The 24,143-nt window shown below is 38.9% G+C and overlaps 3 protein-coding genes across 4 annotated transcripts; 2 read left to right on the forward strand and 1 right to left on the reverse strand.

The window, feature by feature from the left end:
- Positions 1 to 1,598: 1,598 nt before the first annotated feature.
- Positions 1,599 to 3,997, forward strand: LOC111862855 (ubiquitin-conjugating enzyme E2 L3). 2 transcript variants are annotated; one of them, XM_023848609.1, is made up of 4 exons: positions 1,599 to 1,700; positions 2,058 to 2,153; positions 2,242 to 2,428; positions 2,520 to 3,997. In XM_023848609.1, the coding sequence occupies exons 1-4, from the start codon at positions 1,638 to 1,640 to the stop codon at positions 2,672 to 2,674; spliced, it is 501 nt and encodes a 166-aa protein (XP_023704377.1). In that variant the 5' UTR covers positions 1,599 to 1,637; the 3' UTR covers positions 2,675 to 3,997. The 2 variants fall into 2 exon arrangements, with proteins under 2 accessions (XP_023704377.1, XP_023704378.1); XM_023848610.1 differs by lacking the exon at positions 1,599 to 1,700 and adding an exon at positions 1,709 to 1,810.
- Positions 3,998 to 5,584: 1,587 nt separating this feature from the next.
- On the forward strand, positions 5,585 to 19,138 carry LOC111862801 (GPN-loop GTPase 1). Its single transcript, XM_023848489.2, has 7 exons — positions 5,585 to 5,691; positions 7,427 to 7,649; positions 11,218 to 11,582; positions 11,667 to 11,896; positions 12,966 to 13,195; positions 16,771 to 16,912; positions 19,019 to 19,138. The coding sequence occupies exons 2-6, from the start codon at positions 7,430 to 7,432 to the stop codon at positions 16,878 to 16,880; spliced, it is 1,155 nt and encodes a 384-aa protein (XP_023704257.1). The 5' UTR covers positions 5,585 to 5,691; positions 7,427 to 7,429; the 3' UTR covers positions 16,881 to 16,912; positions 19,019 to 19,138.
- LOC111862802 (GPN-loop GTPase 3) lies at positions 17,133 to 24,143 on the reverse strand. The gene is made up of 4 exons (XM_023848491.2): positions 23,484 to 24,143; positions 20,466 to 20,662; positions 18,984 to 19,307; positions 17,133 to 17,982 (listed from the first exon to the last, which is right to left on the reverse strand). Exons 1-4 carry the CDS (start codon positions 23,526 to 23,528, stop codon positions 17,706 to 17,708), a joined length of 843 nt encoding a protein of 280 aa, XP_023704259.1. The 5' UTR covers positions 23,529 to 24,143; the 3' UTR covers positions 17,133 to 17,705.

Here is a 24,143-nt window from a genome sequence, read left to right on the forward strand (position 1 = left end):
CCCTGTAATTTCTTCCTTCCAGTGCAGTGATTTCTGTTGCAGACCACTACTTGATTTCTGATCAAGAAATTAGTTCATGTCAAAGTGAGGGAATTTTTCATGACATGCTCAAAATGCAAGAAGTGTGGTTTTATTGTTAATGTTGGTGCTGGGGGTTATCTAATTTAAGATATACTGGGCTGTGTTCCATGTTCACTTGTACATATTGTAAATTATTGTCATTATGAAACTGGAGGCAGCCAACCATAGAGCTTCCTTCATGTTCTTACTGGAACATGATCATAATAAAGTAAGCAACAATATCCTGTTCTTCTTGTTTCTATTCCAACTCTGACACACATTTATTAACCCTCTTCTTCAGGGAAATTAATTTGTTGACATAAGAGGTAAAGTTGTTCCTGTACTTAACTAATTAAGCACTATGCCATGAAGACGTATGGGGGACTGCATGTATAGATCCATATATTCTTGACCTTGTGCACTAGTTGGTGAGTAGTCACCTTTACCCCTGGGGAAAGAGCCCCCAGTACCCAGTGGATAGAAAATTCTTGACTACAAGGAATAGAACTCTGACCACTCCGTTGTTAAGCCTGTAGCCAGTCGCTATCCCATCTCCCAATAAATTTTAAAAATAACACCACCTCATATCACAGAGAATTTCTTGCTTAATATCTGTAGCAGTTCATAACGTAGTGATAGGGCTAGCAGGACAGCATAGGCCAAGCAAGTAGTTGGGGGTGGTAAGTACATCTGACAACTCTGTTAATTTGGACTTCTTTCAAATACAAAAATTAGGAACTGGTTTTACCAGCTTCTGAGCCATGAGCTGTTAGTGGATAGGTCTCCTCAGAATCGTTCATTGATTAAAATGTGCCAAAAATGTAAATATCCCATTGCACTTTGTGGAGCTACATAGCATTTTAAAGCGTTAAAGTAAAGGATATAATTTCAGTAAGTACAATGGCTTAGGACTGGTGTATGGAGTTATTTTTCTTCTCAAAATATTGTTAATTTTTATTTTTTTAATGTTTCAATATTTCATGTGTTGACACCATATAGATCTGATACTGTTAGTGTACTTAGGAAACATGAGAGATGCTTCTCGTAATTGACGCGGAATTGCTAGATTGTTCCTAAGTTTCGGAGGAAGGCGTGTTTAATTCTTAATTCTTTTATTTACATCCATAACTGTAAAATATACAATCGGATAAAGTCAAAGTCTCTGGAACGTCTTAACGATCTAAAGTATTGCACCTTCACAACCTAAAGGCATTTTGAATATGGCTTACAAGGAAAGACATGACGCGGATTACCAATGTTGTAGTGTCATATATATATTCAAAGGATGCATAATATTTTTCACTTTATATCGGTTACAGTGTGGTAACACTTTAATCTTTTACACCCTTATTTTTCATTGACATTCATGGTGTAGCATGTCAAACATAACAGTAACGATAGCTTAATTAAAAATACATAAATTGACTCTTTTATTATTTCACTGCACTGATCCCAATTTTATATGCTATTTAATCACGCAAAATATCAACACGTAATTTACTATTAACGGAAATAACACAGTACCTAATATAAGACGGAATTTGTTACTAATTTTCGTTATATGCAGCTCTTCTGCCATGCGTTGTGTTTCCGTTAGTCGGAGAATATTAATCATGGCAGCGACCCGTAGGTTGCAGAAGGTATGTAGATATGGGAAAAAACGTTTTCATGCGTTAATACCGCGTACAAAGTACAAATTACATTCAGCTGATCAAATTCTTATGAAAAGTAATATATAAGTAATTATAGTGTAAGTGAACAATAGTGTATACCATGCATTTTTGGATGTGTATGTTTTCCGACTACCAATGACATTCCAAGTAGATGAAATTGTAAAATTCCTGAAGCTACTGCCCACGTGGTTCTCGTGGTCTTGTTAAGTTTTCGTAAATTAAACGAAATATTGCATGTATTTTGAACGATTTTGAAGATGCGTGATGAGTTTATTATATTTACATTGAAGATTTCGAAGTAAGTAATGTGATGTTTTACCACAGGAGCTGGCTGATATCCGTACCTCGGGAATGAAGTCATTCCGAGACATTCAGGTAGACGAGTCAAATATTTTAACATGGCAAGGACTTATTGTTCCCGTGAGTAATTATTACCTTAGTGTATTTCCTTTTATTATTTCTGTCGCGTGATAATCGATGTAAGAATAGTATGTATTTACATTTTCAGGATAACCCACCATATAACAAAGGCGCCTTTCGGATTGAGATCAACTTCCCTGCGGAGTACCCATTTAAACCTCCAAAGATAAACTTTAAAACAAAAATATATCATCCCAACATTGATGAAAAAGGGCAGGTTTGTTTACCTATCATCAGTGCAGAGAATTGGAAGCCAGCAACCAAGACAGACCAAGGTATGTTGAAAAGTTTATAATAAAAATTTGATGTAAATGTCGCAGTATGTTTTGTAATTTGTTATAATATTTTCTGGTTCTTATTCCCCAGTCATACAAGCTTTAGTGGCACTAGTCAATGATCCTGAACCAGAACATCCACTGCGAGCTGATCTAGCAGAAGAATATCTTAAAGACAGGAAGAAATTTGTTAAAAATGCTGAAGAGTTCACAAAGAAACACAGTGAAAAACGGCCTTCTGACTAAAGGCCTCAAGTAGCACTGTGATGTCAAAATGCAAGAGTATAAGATGTTTCTTGTGAGTTAATTCTGCCTGGATCAGAGGTAATGACCTGCTGATCACTTTCACCACAGCATTTTGAATACTGGGGAGAATGTTTTAGAATACCAGCAGGCATAACTGAATGGATGAACACTGTGAACTTGGAAATTTCGAATGAATCAGCTCCTTATTATCTGTAGGAGTTTTGATGTGCCCTGTGAACTAATTTTAACCCCAAATAAATCTCAATATTTGCATTTATATGATAGGATTATGGCAAGACTTGGCTTATGTGAGACAGGATAACAAGTGTAATGGCCTATATGAGATCTCAAGCAGTAAGCCTTTACATTGTCATCTGGTTTATGACACTGTATTGTCTGATAGAGGTTACCAGCAGGTACTTATGTAATAGCAGATGACCCAGGTTACTAACTGCTATATTTAGCACTGCAGACCTTAGAATTTATATGTAAAATTAACACCCGAAGCCTAACCTTAGAATTTGCCTCAAGTAACAAGTTCACAGAGTTAGGCTTTTTGTTTTTAAAAATAAACCACAGTTACCAGTGCTAATATGGCGATTGATGTGGCAGTAATTTTTAAAGTTACATGGTTCAGCCATTACTGTGTAAGTACCTACAAATACTTGGGAGCAACATACTGCCTCTATCTTCAGGGTGTGAGTGGGGACCTCTCAGGACATCAGGAGGTTATATAGGAAGAAAGGGAGGGCTGGTCTATGGAGAACAAAATTGGATTCTTATATGACCCAGCTATTTCCCAACTTAGTTTACTTCTACCTTGAAGATGGAGGTGGTGTGTTCCTCAGAAATGCTGTAACTACTTATCAGACTGCCATTTTATAACCAAGAAGACCACAAAATGAATCTATAAGGACCCAGTTCACTGATGGAGCACTGTAGTTCGTGTGATACATGGCAATCACATGTATGGGAGTTTATTTACCTAGAACTGGATTCATGCATTGTTTATTGCACACAGTATCATAGAGTGTCATCATTTTATCACAAGTTGTGCACTGTTGTGCATTGAATGAGAGGAAAAGAATGTCTTCAGAGATGTTTTTTACTCATGGTCTCAGTTTTGTGATTGTTTATTCACTATTCATTTCATATTTTGCCATTAGCAAATGATTTTTTCTGCAGTGCTGTTAATAAAAACAAGTCAGATGGTGATATTTCATCATTACATTTGTTTTGCAATTTTGGTGATATATTTGTGTCAGTTTGTGTCTGCCTTGGTGCATAATTCTCTTGGATGTGAATAAATTAATTTTAACACTGTGAAGGTTCTTTATTACACAAGATTACATCAGATTAAAGGGATGGGTAATACTGGCCCTTGCACCACATCTAGCTGTGGTCTGTTCATTCGTTCATTTATTGTACAATTCCATCGATCCAATAGAGGCTACAGAGTACACCTGAGGGATATATAATAGTACCAGTCACATCCCCTTTGTACAATTGGCTCTTCAGCAGTACCACACTTTGGATGAACCACTTGCCAGGTGGGGCATTATGGTAGTCACTTGGCTTCATGAAATAGAATCACAGGCAATTAAATTTGCAATTAAAAGCCTGCAGATATATAGGCCATGAGGTTACATCATTTTTATGGCCCCTTTAGGTAAACAGGTATCCTTCCAGATGACAATGTTCTGTAAGCAGCCCAGTCAAAGGTATCAGCTAGTTCCTAATTAGAAATATTTTAGCATTATATTGTGTCTGAGTTTTTTAGTAGTATGTAAAACATGCCACTAATAAAAATCAGTATTCCAATATGTAAACATTAGCCAATGTAAGGATACTAGCAAATACACATGAATATAGAAAAAAAAGCAACTGATGATGGCTTAATGAGCCTAAATGTGTCAGAAACAACAAATGTGTGGTGTCCATACTACCTGTTATGGTGACAGAATAAAATAGTTCTTATTTATTTCTATTGGCCCCCTGGTTTTTCTTTGGGGGAGGGATATGGGTTGAAGGAAGCATTTTACATGTTTTTTCCCCCAGTGTGAACTTCCAATATATGTTGTTGTCTTTAGTACACTAAAGTGAGGAAAGTCATGTATGAGGACACTAATTTCATGTACTTAGAGAAGGTAACCTCACATAGCACTTAACTTTTCAGCTAACTTTAACAGATGAGAGTTTTTTTTCTTTCCATGGCTGTTCATGAGGAGGTTTAAATGTTTTAATTTAACAGATTATTCTTGAATATTCAAAAATTGTGATACGTGGTACAATAACACAACTTTTGGACATGTAAAAAGATGCAGTGTTACAGAATGTTGAAAGCAGTAAGTATCAAAAGAAATACACAAGAACGTTTTCGTTTTCTTCAGTGCTTTCACTCATATGCTGGAATAGTACCTCAATTAGGTCAAAACTGAACACCAAACAGTCAGTCATACTACCATTTGATGCAAGATATCCAGATCCCACCAGCACCATAACAAAAAACTCATGAACAAAGCCACAGTTTCGAATGATTTATTTGTAAAATGTAGTACTATACGTAATTTCACTATTAATGATTACGTGGTGCTAGGGTCGCTCCTTTAACGAAACTTGGTCAACTAATTCAAAAGTTGAACCAGGAGATAACAAAGAATCATGACCTCATAAACCAATTTCTTTTATTAAAATAGAAAAGTACACTACAGATAGCTGGTACTTTACTTTAGAAATGCATTTTTTAATCCAATTTGTCGTGTGGTACATTATTCGCCAAGAAATTCGTGTTTGAAAGAAAACTGGTCATGAATTACTAATACAGAACTGTGTATAGCGCTACAAGCGGTATCATTATGTAGTAAATTTCATGGTTAATGACATATAGTGATGATCCGTTTTTGTATACTTTAGATGCTTTGCCTAGGAACCGTGGTTTGTCTTGCAGGTTGTATTTCATAAGAATGTAGGAAAACAAGCATAATTTGTGTTGAGTTTGTTCGAGCGGAGGAAGTAAGGTACGAAATTAACCGTATTTTGGAAAGTCATCATTTGTAGTTGCGGAAATTAATTTACAAAAGTGTCGATTAACTTCAACTGCATCACTGTTTACACATTAGGTTCCGTGATCAAGACATAACCCCAAAACATAATACATTGCAAGGCATACTAAAATTGATTAGTGATCGCCATTGCCCTAGATATTCACAGTAATTTGCCATTATATTATTTTAACGGGGAATTGGGATCGAAAATATTTCTCTGTTGTCTGTCCGAAGCATATTATTTCGCATTCTTGGTTGTTCTTGGTTTTGCCTTTTGTATGCTGCTCTGTGTACCAGTAATTAAAATCAGACAGTTTTAGAGTACATACAAGAGTACAAAAAATTCATTTTAATTTATGAATGTGCGCAGGTAACTACAAAGTTACGAAAAATCAACTTCATACAGGCCCATAATTTAGTACAATGTCGTTTCAACTGACATTCAGTTGGCTGTTACTAATTGTCTATTTCTAATGCGTTACTTTTCTTTCTCACCTGTACTTTCACTGAGCAAGTAAAGACCCTCTAGTCTCAAAATACAGTAATACATAATTGTATAATATTCTTTGAGTCACAGTATAAGCATCTTTTGTTTGTTCTGCTTATCATATTCACTTTCTGCTTGATTGTATGTTCTGGCCCAGACCAAATGATGAGACATAATTTTTACACAATTGTTGGTAATTTCAGACACTGTTAAGCATTGTAATACGTACAAGCTGCAGGGGACACATTTCTGTAAATACTGAGTGCACTGGCATAGCTGTAACTCTCAACACTTGTATTGGGGAGGTGCTCAGTTTGCATCTGAGTTAGGACACTGACTGTCTTGACAACTTTGGTTCTGTTCAGTCCCTTCAAGCAGATCCCAGAATGGTACCTCAGTTAGACACTGTCTGCTTCTTCCTGCATCCTGTACAATTCACTACTTATCCTGTCATCCACACTATATAGTCTAAACACTGACCATGTCATAAAGTAACCCACAAAATAGAAAGTCACTTAGAAATTGCATACAACCAGTTGACAGATGGCACTGGCATAAGATTATATCAGAGAACTATAGTGCAGGCACTAGTGGCTTTCTTGGCACTGTAATAACATTACAGATTTTGTAGGCAGCAGAAGGAAGCAACAGTTCATCTTTAGGCAGTGTTTAGATGTAGCCTCTGGGTTGCGTGCAAGCAAAAGAGAAGTGTGTCATGAAGTAGTGAGGTGGCAGTTGCAGCAACACCATTGGGAAGGAATGAGGATGATATCTTTGACTGGCCCATACACTCCCTTCAATCCTTATTTCATCTAATAGACATGATTAAATCCAATGCTCATTCAGTTGAGAACAACCGGCTCTAAACAGATGGGCAGTAGTTATGTTAGAAAACCTAATATCACTGAATATCACTATAAAAATATTAATTTTGCCCCAAGTTCTTGCAGTTTTCTCGGTAGTCCTCAGCTTATTTTATACAGCTACATCAGAGGTTATCATTATCATCTGGAGTGACTGGAGTTGTACCGAGAGCCATCAGACAGCAGAATATGGTCATGAGTATTGCGAGACCCAGAACAAAGAATCGCTGTGCTGGCAAGAGCTAGCAGTAATTTAGCAGTCAGTTGGTCATGGTCATCTGAAAATAGTCACCTATGTACCAAATTACACATCGCAGAAGACCACTCTCAAGACACAAACGTTTGTTTCTGTTTGCAGAACATGTCTGGTTCTCAAGAGATGACTGAAGAAGGCCCAGCAGGTGCTGTGGCTGCGAGTAACGTGCGTCGTCCAGTGTGCCTCATTGTGTTGGGTATGGCTGGTTCTGGGAAAACTACATTTGTCCAGAGGCTGGTATCACATCTCTATGGACAAAAGCACCGGCCATATGCAATAAATCTGGATCCAGCATGCCTAGAGGTCCCATACCCAGCAAATATAGGTTGATAATTATGATTCAGTTTACATATTGCCATACTGCTTCATGACAGTGTTTTAAGTTGGACTGGTTTCCAAAAGCTTCTGTCTTGTATTTTGAATTTCCTGTTTATTTAGACATAAGTTGAAGGGTACTGTCTTCTGGAATATAACGTCATGCAACCTGCTGAAAGTCAACTGACATTTTGGAGGAACATTTCACCTCCATCTTCGGGGTCAAATTAGCTGAGCAAGCTAACCACATGCTTTCACACTGGTATCTTGCTTGGCTTATTTGACTCTGAAGATGGTGAGACATTCCACCAGAATGTCAGTTGACTTTCAGTGGACTACATGGCATTATATCCCAAAAGACAGTACTGTTCATAACCATACATAACTTAAGTTCCTTTCTATGTAACCAGCCGAGTACTGAGTGGAGCCCCCCCTCCCTCCAACTATCTCAAAGAGCTATAATACACAAGTATAGAGTGATGGTTCAGTGATGATTAGCAGGGAAAACTTAGGAAACTCAGAGAAAAGCTTACTCCAGTGCCTCTTCATCCACCATGAATCTTGCATAAAGTCACTTGAAATTGAGCACAAGGCTTTATGGTGAGAAGCCAGTGTCAATTTGCCTTTCCCTGTGTAATATCTGTAAAAATATTTGAGTAATGTTCATGAAAGTCAAACAGAATGGATCCTTCAGATCATCAACAAAAGATTGTGGCTGTTTGAACAAAGTTACAGTCATCCAGAAGAGGGTTTCAAAATGTGCAAGTTCTGTTAATTATACAAACAGTGACAGTGTATATTTCCAAGACTGTTCATTTGCTTGTACATTCAGTTAGGGTTCTCCAAGTTCATGCTGCCTGTTTCAATGAAACGTAAAGTTGTGAGATTCAGGATTCTTGTGACAGTGACTTGGTAGATACTGTCCTCTATGATATGATGCCATGTAGTCTGGTAGATGTTTGCCAAAATTCTGGATTCCTGCTCCATTTTCTCCAATACTGAAGATAGAGGCAACAGATTCCCTCAGGACACCATACTATGTGGTCACTTTCCAGAGGACAGTCATCTTCAAAGGTAAAGCTGTCCATGTTCCATCCAGATATGTAGGGGCCATGAAGGTAATCATGACATTGTAGGAACTGATCAGCTTTGATGTAGTAGAAATGCTGTGGACTTGTATCTCAGAAGTACACAGTTACAAACATTGGCCAAGTTTCCATGATTTTCAGTCTTTTCAGGCAAATGCTGGTGTAGAACCCTTAATGAATTTGCTGCATAGCTTGATAGATATTTACCAGCTTTTGGAGGAACCTGTATATCAAAACGTAGTGGCATATCCCAGAAGGCCATATGCTTAATATTTACTGCCATGAGAACATATAACAACATAAAATAATGGGATAGCATAGTCAGTATAACAACTGGCCCTGGGTTGGATGACTGAGGTGTTGGAGTTCAAGTCCTGGTAGGGTCAAGAATTTTCCCTCCTCTATGTCGTCCAGACCGGCTGTGGGGCCCACCCAGCCTCCTATCCAATGGGCGCTGGGGATTTTTCCCTAACAATAAAATGGCCGAGGTGTGAAGCTGGCCTCTCACCTCCAACTTGTGCAAAGTCAAGAAAGCATGGAACTATATGTCCACTCCCTCATGCATCTCAGTGGCATAGTGCCTAATTGGTTAAGCACAGGGACAACTTTATATTCTTTTTATGAGAACACGTAAAGTAGGTCTGACTGACTGCTTAGTTCATTCACTGTCCCATAACCTTGCAATAGAAACATCATCATTAAATAGCCTATGAAGTAACCAGTCATGCGTTGGACTCTTCTTTTTGGGAGAGAATGCCAGCATTCACATGTTGTGAACATTTCCCCCATCACATTCTAAGCTATACAATGTTTTAGTTCAGACAGTGTGTTCAGATGACTTACGACTGTGTCATTATTCTTTATGGCTAATTTAGCAATGCTGTTAGCATCTCAAACTAAATAGAAACATGTTGTGGGATGATTAGTGGATGACAGCATGGCCTGTTTCAAGTTACTAACCTAGCATTTGCCTGGAGGGATTGAGGAAAATGACATAAAGCATGTCAAGATGGCCAGTGACCTAGCTGAGATTCAAAACAAACCTTCCACTTTCAGCTCAAGTATTATTACCTGGGCCAACTGGCTTGTTGAATCTACCATTAATAGACATGGAAGCGCCCCCCCCCAAAGAAAGCTCTTTTGAGAACTGGCTCAATTTTGATGCTTTTTGTTTCTTAATAAAATAATGTAACTTTAATTGACGCAAGTAAAGAGGTTGGTCTAGAAGTAAACACAGAGAAAACTAAGTATATGTTACTGTCTCGTCACCAAAATGCAGGGTAAAATCATGACATAAAGATAGGAAACAGATGTTTTGAAAATGTGGCACAGTTCAGATATTTGGGAACAACGATAACAGATCGAAACCTGATTCAGGAGGAAATTAAGAGGCAATTGAACTCGGGTAATGCTTGCTATCATTCAGTCCAGAACCTTTTGTCTTCTCATCTGTTGTCCAAAAACATAAAAATTAGAATATACAAAACTATAATTTTGCCTATGGTTCTGTATGGGTGTGAAACTTGGTCTCTGACATTAAGGGAGGAACATAGCCTGAGGGTGTTTGAGAACAGGGTGTTGAGGAGAATATTTTGACCGAAGAGAGATGAAGTGACAGGAGGTTGGAGAAAACTGCATAATGAGGAGCTTCATAACTTGTACTCTTCTCCAAGTATAATTAGAATGATCAAGTCAAGGAGGATGAGGTGGGCAGGTCATGTAGCACGAATGGGGGAGACGAGGAATGCGTATAGGATATTGGTGGGAAAGCCAGAAGGNGGCTCCTCAAGAAGGGCTCAGCTCCATGAGTAAGTAAGTAAGTAAGTAAGTAAGTAATAAAATAATGTGATAGAAACCAGTTCTTATTAGTTTTGGTACTGTCCACATTATGTGTGAGGAAGAATCAGTAAATACATCACAAATGGATATAAAATATAAAACATGTGATATTCAAATCTGGAAAAAACATTCTCGAAATATCCTCCACCAACATTGATACACTTGTCCCATCGCTTTACTATTGCATTGAAACCTGCAGCATAGAAGTCTCTTGACTGTTGTCCGAGCCACTTCCGCACCTCCATTTCATCCTCTTCATTAACGAAACGTTTGCCACCAAGGCTGAACCGCCTTACATGAAAAACACTTCCTACCATAAAAAGGAAACATTTCTTTATGAAATCCTTTGCATTGAGTCCTTTTGCCCAGAATAAATGCACAAAAGAATGCTGCTCTTCAGCAGGACAATCCTCATGTATAGTTGCCATTTTGACTACTAAAACTAGCCTCTGAACATGCATATGTGAATCTGCAACGTAGACTGTCATGAAGCTGGACAATGCTGCTACCTAATGAATAAGAAACCTATTACATCCATTGCAGCTGTCTTACTTTTGTTTGTGACCTATTTACTGACTCTCCCTCATGGTTTCTTTCATATTCAGTTTTTTGCCCTTTTACATTTTACACAAGTTCTGTTGAATGTTCCAGACATACGAGACACCGTGAACTACAAGGAGGTTATGAAACAGTATGGCCTGGGTCCCAATGGAGCCATTGTCACCTCCCTGAACCTCTTTGCTACTAAGTTTAATGAGGTAATCTCCCTCCTGGAAAAGGCCTCCTCTACACATGAAATAGCTGTGATTGACACTCCAGGCCAAATTGAGGTGTTCACATGGTCTGCCTCAGGGAACATTGTGACTGAAGCCCTGGCATCCACATTCCCCACTGTAGTTGTGTATGTAATGGATACGATACGCAGCGTGAATCCCGTCACATTCATGTCTAACATGCTGTATGCCTGCTCCATTCTCTACAAGACTAAGCTGCCATTCATTGTGGCCATGAACAAGGTACATGGTTACTTTCTAATGTTCAAAATATTGTAAGATTTATAATGTATCTCCATGTCTCACTGACCATTATGTAATCTACAGGTGGATGTTGTGGAGCATTCATATGCAGTGGAGTGGATGCGTGACTTTGAAGCTTTCCAAGAAGCCTTGGAGTCAGAAACTTCTTACATCTCGAACCTGACACGATCCATGTCGCTTGCTTTGGACGAGTTCTACAACAGCTTGCGGTGTGTTGGTGTGTCAGCACTGACTGGTGCTGGAGTGTCACAGTTCCTTACACTGGTTCAGGATGCAGCAGACGAGTATGAAAAGTGGGTGTCACTTCATTTACAGAGTATTTTCTGTGTGAGGACTGAGGTTCTCATGTTTGGTATCGTGAAGATCACTGTCTTCTGGATTGTGATGCAGTGCAGTCTGGTAGATTATTACCAACACTTTGGAGGAATGTTCTGCCTTCACCTTCAGGGTAGCAGAGTGGCCCTTGGGTTGCTTTACAGAATTTCAGGATGCACAGTTTCGAAACATGTCCCTTCTGAAGTATTGTAAATGCACAGCACCTGCATCACATGTTTGATGAGATTTAATGGAGAAGACCAAAATTTATTAATTTTACTCCATACACTTTCAAGTATTTATCGTAGGAAAGGCTACTGAGGTAGAATATTGGGGTGCAGTTTCAGACTTCATTCCCTTTCCTTTGTTTAATTATATGAATACATTTTGATTTCATATGTAGGACTTGTTGTTCTCACAGGCGTGGTTATGAAGAGTTCTGCCTTTAGGGATATAATGCTGTGCAGTGAATTGACATTTGGAGGAACATGTCAACTAAATCATCAGGCTCAAAGAATAAGCCAAGCAAGAAATCAGCATGAACAAGGCAACAAGCTCTGCTTGCTGTCTGCCTGTTTTTAGTTTGTTTTCTTTAATGATTCTGTACATAACTTGTTGAGTGGCAGGATGATTAGTGAATGATGTGGGAAGAATCATTGTGGCCTAAGCGAGGGACTAAGGACGACCACAAAAAGTCCCAGTTTGGATAGTTTGTGTTCTGGGAAAAATTCAAACAAGGCATCACTTGAACATACTCAGAAGCATTACCACTCACGCCAGTTTGCTTGGTGTGAAGAACTGCCATTTGCTAACAGAAGACTATATAGAATTTACTTGCTCACTACAGATGCCCATTCTGTTATTTGCCTTGTGCCTCTGTCTCCTCACACGCGGCTCTCATATATTATTCTCTGCACCTTCAAACCATTTCAGTGTTGACATTCCCAGTTTCCTTCTACCCTGTGCTTTACTTTCAAATATTTAGTCTTATGCAGTAGCTGTCGGTAAAATTAAATTAATAGAAACTTATATGTTCTGTTGTGACAGAGATTACAGAGTAGAATGGGAACGAATCAAGAAGGAGAAGCAGGTCGAAGAGATGAGGCAGCAAGAACAGAAGATGAAGCAGGTAATAGAGGGGGAGGGGAAACCTGTTTCCCTGGTGACCGAAGTGCCAATGGGACAGGAACTGGCTGACGTCTACCTAAAGCATCCTGCCAATGAGAGCAGTGAAGATGAGGAAGGAGAGGAGAACGTACCACATCTCACAGAAGAAGGTAGGATGTTGCATGGTCTCAGTCGTACTCAGTCTTATTCAGTTGGTAATGCAAGGTAAGGTGATCAGTTTTTCAGTACCCAGCTTTCGATGTAGTAGTTCATTGCTCTGCAACTTATGAAACAATTATAGCAGCATTAGCAAATGTACACACTCTTTGTCCACAATGTCATTGCTTTCTTTGTTAGTGTCACAATATATAAACCAAAGCATCATGATTGGCTCGACAGTGCTGTTTGGATCCTGGCAGTCTTCAGAGCCTTCAGCTGGTCTGCTTTATTCCTAGCCACATGCCTCTCCAATTCTTCACTTCCAGGGCCCTGATATCCTGGATCATATCATCCTCCCCTCTCAATTTGGGCCTCCCAATTTCCTAGTCCCTTCAGGTCTGGTATGGAAACATCTTGATTGTTCTACTATTTTTCATACATAATATGTCCAGCTCAGTTTAATATGTTTATTTATATATATTTACTAATATCTGGCTCATTAAATAGCTTAGACAATTCATGGTTATATCTCTTCTTCCATGTACCCTTATCCTGCACTACTCCAAAAATGCAGCTGAGAACTCTTCTTTCAAATAGAGCTGGTAATCTTTCATCTGCCTTGGATTTCACCCAAGTCTCAGAGGCACGTTAATAAAAGAAACTTCAAAGGAGAGTAACACTTCTATATTCAGCGTTGCTTTTGAAGTTTTATTGGTGATGAGTATGAAGCATGTGGTCTTCTGTGTAGCTCAGAGACTGCCCAGTGTTTCAGAGGAGTGTACGGCTTAGATAAGCTAGCTTGTCACCTGTGTCTGCTGATTTCTTGCTTGACTCACTCTTTGACCCTGAAGATGAAAGCATGATGTTACTCTGAAATGTTGGTCTGTCTCCGAACTACATGTTGTTACAACCTAAAAGACTTCACTCTTCATAGTCACTGCCACAAGAACCTGAGCTTCAATGCTGTTGTCCCACTGCAGTCATCAGGCCGAGCGCTCAGTGTTAAAGAGGAGAGGAGGAAACAACTTCAGATATTTATGCACTCATGTGTAACTCAGTATAGTGGAACCCCCATCAGATGTTTCTGTTAGGTAACATTCTACTTCACTGATCCCAAGGGAATGAATAATCAGTGTTAAATTGCCTCCATTTAAGATTTCCTTCAATTTAATGTCAAAATTAAATAAACTGGGATAATCTGAACAATATAAGACCTGAAACCAACAGGCATTTCAAGAAAAAAGACGGAATGTCTGAAAGAGAGAATTGATGAGCTTGCAATGAACAGTAAGAACAAGAATAGAGACCTGTATAGAGGAGTAAATGACTTTAAGTGGGGGTACCAGCCTAGCCGTAACTTAGTGAAGGATGAGAATGGTGATCTGCTTGCAGATTCCCACAACATTTTGAATAAGTGTAAGAACTACTTCTCTGTTATTGAATGTGCATATGGCCAGTGATGTTAGGCAGACAGAAATCCTTACAGCTGAGCTGTCAGTACCTGATCCTAGCCCTTTTGAGGTTGAAATTGCTGTTGCAAAATTGAAAAGGTATAAATTGCCAGATAGTGATCAAATTCTGGCAGAAAGCAGGAGGTGAAATATTACGTTCTAAGATCCGTAAGCTAATTAATTCTACAGGGTGGGCCAGACTCAATTAGGCAGTTTTTGATTAGATGTTATGTTTATTGATAAATGTTAACAATTGCAATGGTTACAAAAATGGAATCGCACACAGATAAGTCATCTATTTTCAAGATGCTGGTCAACCTGGGCACCACCTAAGTCAACACAGGCTTGCAGACGCAAAGCAACATTTTCACACGCCTTTCTACACATATTCACTGGGGTTCTCTGGCCGCCAAAACACGCAGTTGTACCAATCCTGATGTGTGAAATTTGGCCTCATCAGTCCAGACAATATTCCGGATAAGGTCAGGGTTCTCCTGAAACTTGGTCAGCATCAACTCGGTGAACTCAAGTCGCTTGTCGAAGTCGTCCTCGTTAAGAACATCAATAAGCCATGGATGGTATGGCGTCAGCTTCATGTCACTCAAAACTCTCCGCAAACTTGTCCTCGAAATGTCCAGTAGGGCCAACAAACAGCGGGTAGACTTCGATTTCTGAGGAGATGATGCCAGTTCCGCAGCAACATGTGCTTGTGTGTCAGCAGTTCGGACAGTTCTCGGCTGACCAGGATGCTTGGGATTCAAAGCACTGGCAGTTTTATCAAACTGTTTGTTTATTCGGATGATTGTGTCCCTGTGGACTGCTGGCGGTCCAAACTCTTCCAACATCTTGTGCTGGACTTCTGATACATTGTTAGTAACTGAGAAAAGGCACACACATTTTACACGCTGCTCGATAGACAACCACCTACCGGCCATGACGTTTCCTCGATGTGCACTAAGTAGGCAGAGTATTGACCTCGTTCACAGCATACCGTATAATGATGCCACATATCGACAACAAAAGGTACTTTCCCATTATCCCATGTGTTGTTGGATTGGTTAGTTATTAATAATCAAAAACTGCCTAATTGAGTCTGGCCCACCCTGTTTTTGGAATAAGGAGAAATTGACTGATCAGTGGAAGGAGTCTATTATTGTACCACTTCACAAGAAGGGTGATAAAACTGGCTGTGGTAATTATTGGTGGATATCACTGCTATCAATTTCATATAATATTTTATCCAATATTCTTCTTTCATACATACGTCCATACATGATGAAATTATTGGGGATCATCAGTGTGGGTTTCGACATAGCAGATCAACTACTGATCAGATCATTTTCATTTGTCAGATACTGGAGAAAAAAATGGGAGTACAATGAGACAGTACATGAGCTATTCATAGACTTGATGAAAGCCTATAATTCAGTTAGGAGGGAAGTATTATACAATATTCTCATAGAGTTTGGGGTAACCATGAAACTAGTTAGGCTGATTAAAATGTGTTTAAACAAAACGTATAGTAAAGTCCATATAGGTAAACATTTGTCTGACAGTTTTCCTATCCAGAATGGTCTAAAACAAGGAGATGCCTTATCGTCATGATCTCAGCTTTGCTTTAGAATATGCCATTAGGAAGGTCCAGGAAATCCAGGTGGGACTGAAATTAAATGGGACATATCAATTCTTGGTCTATGCTGATGATGTGAACCTTCGGGGTGATAATATAGATACCATAAAGAAAAGTGCACAAACTTTAACTGATGCTGATAAGGAGGTTGGTCTAGACGTAAACACAGAGGGAAAATTTTTGATTAGCTGCACAATTGGCGGCTTCTCAAGAAGGGCTCAGCTCCATGAGTTAGTGACTCCCTGCTCATAAAAGAAATCTTACATTGATGGTTCACAGTATTTCAGCCTGTCTCTGAATGGGACATACTGTGCTTTAGTGACATAACTGGGTTTGAACTTGATCGTTTTAGTGAAGAGAATTTTATGATGCAGTTATCTTTGTTTTACCAATTTACATTCAGAACTTGGAACTGCAAATTATTGAACTGTTCCTACATTCTCTTGATATACAGTTTACTTCTTAGTTCATTTCCCTCCGCTTGTGAACCTTCATTTTGCTGCAGAAATTGAAGAACAGAAGGAGCGAGATTCATTCTACAATTTTCTGACACAACAGAAGCGAGCACAAGAAAAACGGATTGCAGAAGCAGCAGAGCAGACTTCTGAAAAGTGATGGGCCAAACCAAATGCAAGCTTTAAGTTGAGGTAACCTGAACAGCATTATTGAATAGAACTTTGTTTCTGTATGATTTTATGCTTGGAACAGGAGAAATTTGGGTTTGGTGTGTGGGGCTGCAAATAATTCATGAGGATGGTGATTTGTTTCAGGTGTTAAGGCTATCCCAGTGGGTTTTTAACACTTTGAAATGAAGGACAGAGAATTTGTAACCTGTACATTTATTTTAAAAATTGAGTTCATATTTACATTTGATTTCTGGGTATGCTCCCTTATTCATGGCAAATCTCACTACCCCACAGGTAAAGTCTACTTTGTTTTGTCAAGTGATGGGCTGCTGCCTCTGTGAACATAAATATAATTTTCTCCTACAGATGCTTGATACTTAAATGCAGAGAAACTTTAAGCATAGTTGCCAAAGCAAAAAAAAAAAAAAATAAATAAAATATTTGGGGATTGTCAGTTGTTTTCACTTGTTCGCTTTGATTTCCATTTTGAATGTAGTAACTTCAAAATTCAGATTTTGTGGAAAAATGGTGGACCAGCAGGTTAAATCCCAGTACAGAGGAATGGCAGTGAATAAGTTAATCACTTGAAAGATCTACCTGGGAGTCCTTTTCCATTGCAATCACTTTACATTATGGAGGTAAATAGCTGATAAAGCAAATGAGATAAAAGTTTGTGATGATTGTATATTAATATAGTTACTGTGTTTCTGGACATTATCCAGTGTCCTGTTTTTATTTAAAACACAGAACGTTTTGGAGACTGGATTCTGTCTCCATCTTCAGGTGAAAGACCAGATGTTTATCACTGAATGATCTAAGACTCATCTCCTCCATCATCACCATCCCCATCCTCATATTCAAAGTCACGCGTCTTCACATCGGCTTCCTCTCCATACTGGATCATGTTGTCTATCATGAGCAGAAGATCAGCAATATTCTCCTCGTCCTTGATGTTAAGAGGATAGAACCTCACTAGACTGTAGTCCTCCACAAGGCGACCAATAGCATCTGTTAGATGACGATACTTTTCACTCCACTTTGATCCCGTCTGCACATCTCCCAGCAGGCTGTGGGGGTCAGGCTGCAAGTACCTTGACAGCAAAGCAAATATGAATAGGTACAGAAATTCATTCTGTAGCATAAGACTGACAGGCTGGCAAATGAAGCACACTTCATTTGACATTAACCATTCCACATCCTATTTTTCCAGTGACGCTCCTACAGACTACAAATTAATTTGTGCAGAAATAAAAGTAAAAGGACTATGGTATAGGATGATTAAAACAGATGTTAGCAGAGGTAACACTGAGCTCATGATCCTGATGTGTTGGTTAACACCACAAATTTGGTGGGAGAAGGCTTCAAACATGAACCTATATGGGAAAATGAAAAGTACTGCAAGACTTCCAACACATTACAGGAAATGGTTAAGATAGTCTACTTTTGTCAGTTCCATTAGGGATGATTTTATCATTCATGGAATTAGGAGACATATATGGCTAAGAATGAAGACCTGTACTCGTAGATCATTCTCCACAAATAAATGTGAACAATATAAAATTACAAACTTCCAGCCTTTATGTCACAAGAGGCAAAAACTACATAGTTCCAAACTCTGTGGCCTATAGTCCGAAAGTGAGCTATACCGACTGACTGACTGCCGCTTGTTGGCAAAGGTGGTGCCAACTTTTGCACATAGAGGTTGTCACGTGGTCAGCGCAACAAATCCCCATGGCCTTTAATCTCAATTTTCTAGACTGGACTATTTCCTTGAAATAGCTTCTCAATTATCCTCATGAGGCTGAGTGGACCCCGTTCCAGACCCACTACTTCTCAGAAAATCGGGCAGCGCTGACAACCAAAAAAGGCATAAAATCATTAAAAGCCTAGCTGGAACAAAAATCTAGGAAGACCACTAGAAATGTGACATGGAATTGCAACAGGTTACATCCCTAGTACTACTGAAGAGATCAGTCAGGACAGTCTATAGTGGGGCTGAGATTTGAGCCAAGGACCTCCCTGAAACACATTTAGAACATTATTGTGGTAAAAACCTCCTTGCTGTTGAATATCAGGGCTGCTCTTTACTAACCTGTCAATCTGGTTCCTTGCACTCTTACTGAGCAGGTCCATCTTGGTGAGAATGTTGATGTGGGGAAGCTCCAAGTTCACCATCGCACTGAGAGCTGCCATTGTTCCTGACAGAAACTTGGATCCATCCACCATGAACTGCGAGTCCACCAGAAACACACCACACACACGAAAGTTCCAGCGCTGCTGGAGCAGGTCCACGAGTTGTCGCATGATGGTCATGTGTGTGTACAGTTCTATCTGGCCAGGGCAGTCGAACAAAACATAGTCGTCATCCACATCACCGAGCTGCTCCTCCAGCCAGTCAGGGTTCTCCATTAAATACCTGCAACAGGCAGAATAACTTTCAGGCTCTGAAAATTAAAACATACTTAGTCTTCCTGAGATGTGATGCCATCTAGAATGGTAGAGAGGCACCAACATTTTGAGGAACTTGCTGTCCGCATCTTTGGAGTACCCTCTTCTACCCTGAACATTGTTGTAGCAAGTTTCTATACCACACAATATAGCAGCACATCCCAGAAAACTAATCATAATATTTATCACAGCGAGAACCTTCAGTCTCATAAAGACCAACATTATGATGACAGAACATCCCTATTACCAAAGCCAATGATAGTACAAGATTCTGAGCCAGTTCTGTCCTATTCTGATATTCAGAACCTGTTCCCAAGAAATTCATCTTAATGTTACAGCTTTGATAGAAACAAAACAATATTATAGTGCAAGGTTTTCCTTCTACATCTGTGATCTTCCAAGTGGCCATTTCCCCAACAAAATTGTTTACATTCCTTGCCTGCCCCATTCTAGCTGCAACAATCAAACCTTGTGCAGATTACTAGCATGCGAGATTTTAAGTTTTCACAGTGAGTAAGTGTGTTAAAATCCACAGTTGAACTAAAAACCAATGTTTTAGAGATCTCCTTGGTCTCCATCTCAGTTGATCAACCCTGATGACGGAGACACAGGAGATACCTGAAACACTGGTTTCACATTTTAGCAGGTTACTAGTACCCTCTGCAGGGTTATCTTAGTTTTTCTCACTCTTTCCAAGTGAATGTCAAGATAGTGCCTGAAATCAGCCACAGCCCCCTCCTTCCAAAACTTTTAAGTAGTCACCATTTACCTTCTGCACAGTCTCACTGCTTATCGAACTGAAACAGTACCATTAAAGAAGCTAAGGTAAAATTCCTATTATTACTTATACACAGTGCCATGGAGACGGGAGTTCATGTACAGCTCCATTCTTAACCTTTGGCCCTAGGTGGAGGTGAATGGTCAGCTTCATGCCAAGGGGAGGGAGCCCCCGTAACTCACTGCATAGGCTGAGTGAAGCTTCAAAGTAAAGCTTCTGCTCTTGCCAAGGATCAAACCCCAATTCACCCATCATCCAGCCTATATATCCTAGTTACTATGGTGACTGAGCTACCCTACTTCAATCAGATTATGATAAACCTAATGGTTTGTAAAGCAATATACTCACTCCATACAAAACACAAGGCCACCATTGGGTCCAAATTTGAGTTCACCATCAGCCATTACATCATCCAAGTGAATAAGTTCCCTGATATCGACTAGGGGTTGATAATCAAAATATTCAGCCGCAGGATCCAGGTTCACAACGTCGATAGTCTTCCTTTCATCTGCTGCATGTCTGACTATTGTGGAACAGTATGTGGACTGCAAACATTTATACACATTCACCATCTTTACTTCTGTCTTACATATGGAGATACAGAAACGGTCACAATTTCTGATGTGACTGTTTTTGTTTCTTATCTGTGATTTATTTAACAGTATCAGTAGTTCAGATTATGTAGCAATGAAGTGTAGTATTAGTGGACTGCAGAGGATGTGAAAGGAAAGTCGTGTCATAATTTGGGGTGCTATTCTAGAATTTTCCTGGAGGGAGTGAGAAAACCATGAAGACCTCGGGTCAGGCTAGAGATCTGAACATACTGCCTCCAGAATAATGAGGGTGCTACCCACACAACAGGGCATTGAGTTGTATGTCAGATTAAACAATGGCCAGAAAATTTCCTCACAGACTTACATTTCAGCCATTTAAAAATATTCTTATGGATCCCCCAACAACAGTGGTTCTCAAACTCTTTTTTTTTTTTTTTAATCTTCGGACCCCCTAGCAGCACACTGCATATTCAGGTAACCTCCTTCAACATTTAAATTGCTGCATATCAGCTTAAAACTGATTCAAATAAAATAATTAATTAAAAATGTTTTAATTCTTTAGCAGTGTTTACGAAATGTTAATGCCTGTCACCATACACTTTCCTACTACATGTGTTTAATGACAAAGGTGACAGAGCCCGCACAGTGCATCAGAGATACCCATTTGCAGTTTCCAGTCCAAAGTATTCGTTGTACCATTATACAAGGTAAACATATTTTGTAAAATATTAAAAATATTCAGCAGCACAGTATTTTTTCCCTTCTCGTTTATAATGGGAGCACAAAAATAATCTCATGGACCACCAAGCCAGGCTTGATGAACCACTGCTCTGGAGTATTCGGGATGGAAAAATAAATACTTTTTTGATTATATTAATTTTTGTTTTCCCTTCAATTGTGATGTTCTGTCAAAATTCCTGGAGGTGGTGGCAGATCCCCCCCTGGCATGGGTATATTCCCTTAAGGATTGGTTTACATGCAACTTTTCTGTTTCATTACAAATACATGTGTACACACTTGTAAATGAAATAAATGATTCAAATTATGAATATATGCATTCCTTGTTAAGCCTTCATGAACATTTATTTAAGAAGATGAATTAGCATCGGTATTAACAGTAGCCACGGTAAAATGATTTAAGTTATAATTGTATGAATCAAATACTACACAGTAATTCGAGACCTTGTTGGGTTAGTCCTGTGGGTTATCTGCATATTGTAGGTGAATAAAAAATTAAGTTAGGAAACATGAAGGGTAGAGGCCGCTGCAGAACCTATGCACAGATAGATTAAAATTTGGATGGATACTGAGAAATTTGGTGTGAGAATGTGAACAGGATTGGATTCATGTGCCTCAGGATAAAGTCCAGTTGTTAGACATACAGTGATAATGACTTCAGGCAAGGTTCTTGAATAGCTCAGCAGACTTCTCAAAGACCCTGCATATTATTTCAGATATTCCAGGCTCAGGCCAATGTAATATAAATCAAATTTTTAAGTTCTATAGGAGAAGCAACACACGGTTAGAGACAGAGAAGTAATTGTTATGGTTATGAGTACCATCCAGTGTAACATGTATGAGGCAATTCATTTTACTGATATAAATACAAACCACTCCATCCAATGTGACATATAAGTTTTTACTACATTAAAACTTATCTTCCTTACATGTTTCGGTCCTTACAGGCCATCTTCAGAGGGAACATCATTACAAACTGGAAACTACCATCACAATAGGTGTTTTGATTTAAAATACATACACTTATATCCTATAATGCACAGTACGCATAAAGTCACACAGTTCTTTATTGAGTGAAAACAACACAGCAAGCCACAAACAAACCCTGAACATCAAGATAGACAGGTGGCACAAAGTCTGCCCATACAAGGACAATAGGAGTACAGACACAAACCTACTTGGTTTAAAAAATTGTATCTATTGACAATAAAGGTTTTTTAAATAACATTCAGAAACTTTTAAACACTTTACAACACCAGGAAGCTGCTGTGATTGTGAAACGTTCTACTTTATGCGTACTGTGTACTATAGGTTATAAGTATGTATTTTAAATTTCCAGTTTGTAATGATGTTCCCTCTGAAGATGGCCCGTAAGGACCGAAACATGTAAGGGAGATAAGTTTTAGCATAGTAAAAACTTATATGTCACACTGGACGGAGTGGTTTGTATTTATAATTGTTAGTGTGACGGACCAGAATGAAACAAATCAAATTCATTTCACTGACTTCAGCATGTTTCAGCCCACACGGGTCATCTTCAGAAAGCATACATTAAAAGAAAAGTCTTTAAAATTATATATATAATGTTTTGTCTAATATTATGAAATTATGTTTAGTTATAATATATGAGGTATGAACATTGTACTGTCTTCTTGCTTCTTGTTATATGTTACTTCTTTTGTATTGTTTGCATATGTTACATATACTGGTAGTTTCGTGCAGTATTTGTTCGTTTTGCTACATATACTCGTTTATGTCCTGTGTGTTGCATTGTGATTGTATGACTGAAGGTGTTCAACTGAACTGTCTAAAAGCTACTGCCACAAACTGGATGTCTTGCCAAACTTCTCAGGGTTTGCTGTGAATATCAGTAAAGGAAGGATACCTAAAATTGTGAGGATTTTGTATATACAGCATCTTTTATTAACAGAAACAAAAAATAATTTCCTAATGTGACATATGATGCAGCAAATATTCTGGTTCTTATACATATCTGGAAAACAAAATGGGCAATCTAGAGTCTTCGGATTTCTCTTTACTCTCCGAAATGTTACGTTAATTGGGCTAATTTTACCTTTCCACATCCAGCGGGTCCCATAACCAGTTGTGCATATCGCATTGTTACAGAAGATTAGGCAACAAGGTTATAATGATAAAATCAAAATGAAATATCTCCAAAAGAATTATAAGAGTTCAGTTCAACATCACGGAGGTTACAACAATTTGTCCTGAACACGCACTAGTCTTCATACACTTTGGTATCAACTGTTTCCTTTGCCACTCAGGAATTCACACCACTACATTAACCTTAAACCAGCCAGCACCACCACCTCCCCATTGCGCTGATAATTGCATATAAGGCATTGTTCCTCTGAATTGTGGGCACAGGTCGCCAACGTAATAGCATGGCTGTCGTAATTTCACGGAAGGATGGTAAATGTCAAGAAAATTACTTTTCTGTGAAAGGTTCATAGCACAATCAACGCATCAGGTGTTATGTTTCATATAAATTCTAGATAAATACGGCACTTTTCAATGAGATAATCTTAAGCAGTGAGTGCAGTCAGTTCAGCAGAAAAGAATTCTTTGCACCTCGGTGCTAAAAATAATCCATGGAAACAAGCTAGGTGTAATTTCTGCCCTTGTTTACAAGAGTGCAAATCTCCATAAACACTGGACCCGCACAGTATCGTAATCGATCGTAATGATGGTAATTACGTATCTGAAGAGTCCA

This window comes from Cryptotermes secundus, unplaced genomic scaffold (assembly GCF_002891405.2).
Source record: "Cryptotermes secundus unplaced genomic scaffold, Csec_1.0 scaffold462, whole genome shotgun sequence".
NCBI classification, from domain to species: Eukaryota; Metazoa; Arthropoda; class Insecta; order Blattodea; family Kalotermitidae; genus Cryptotermes; species Cryptotermes secundus.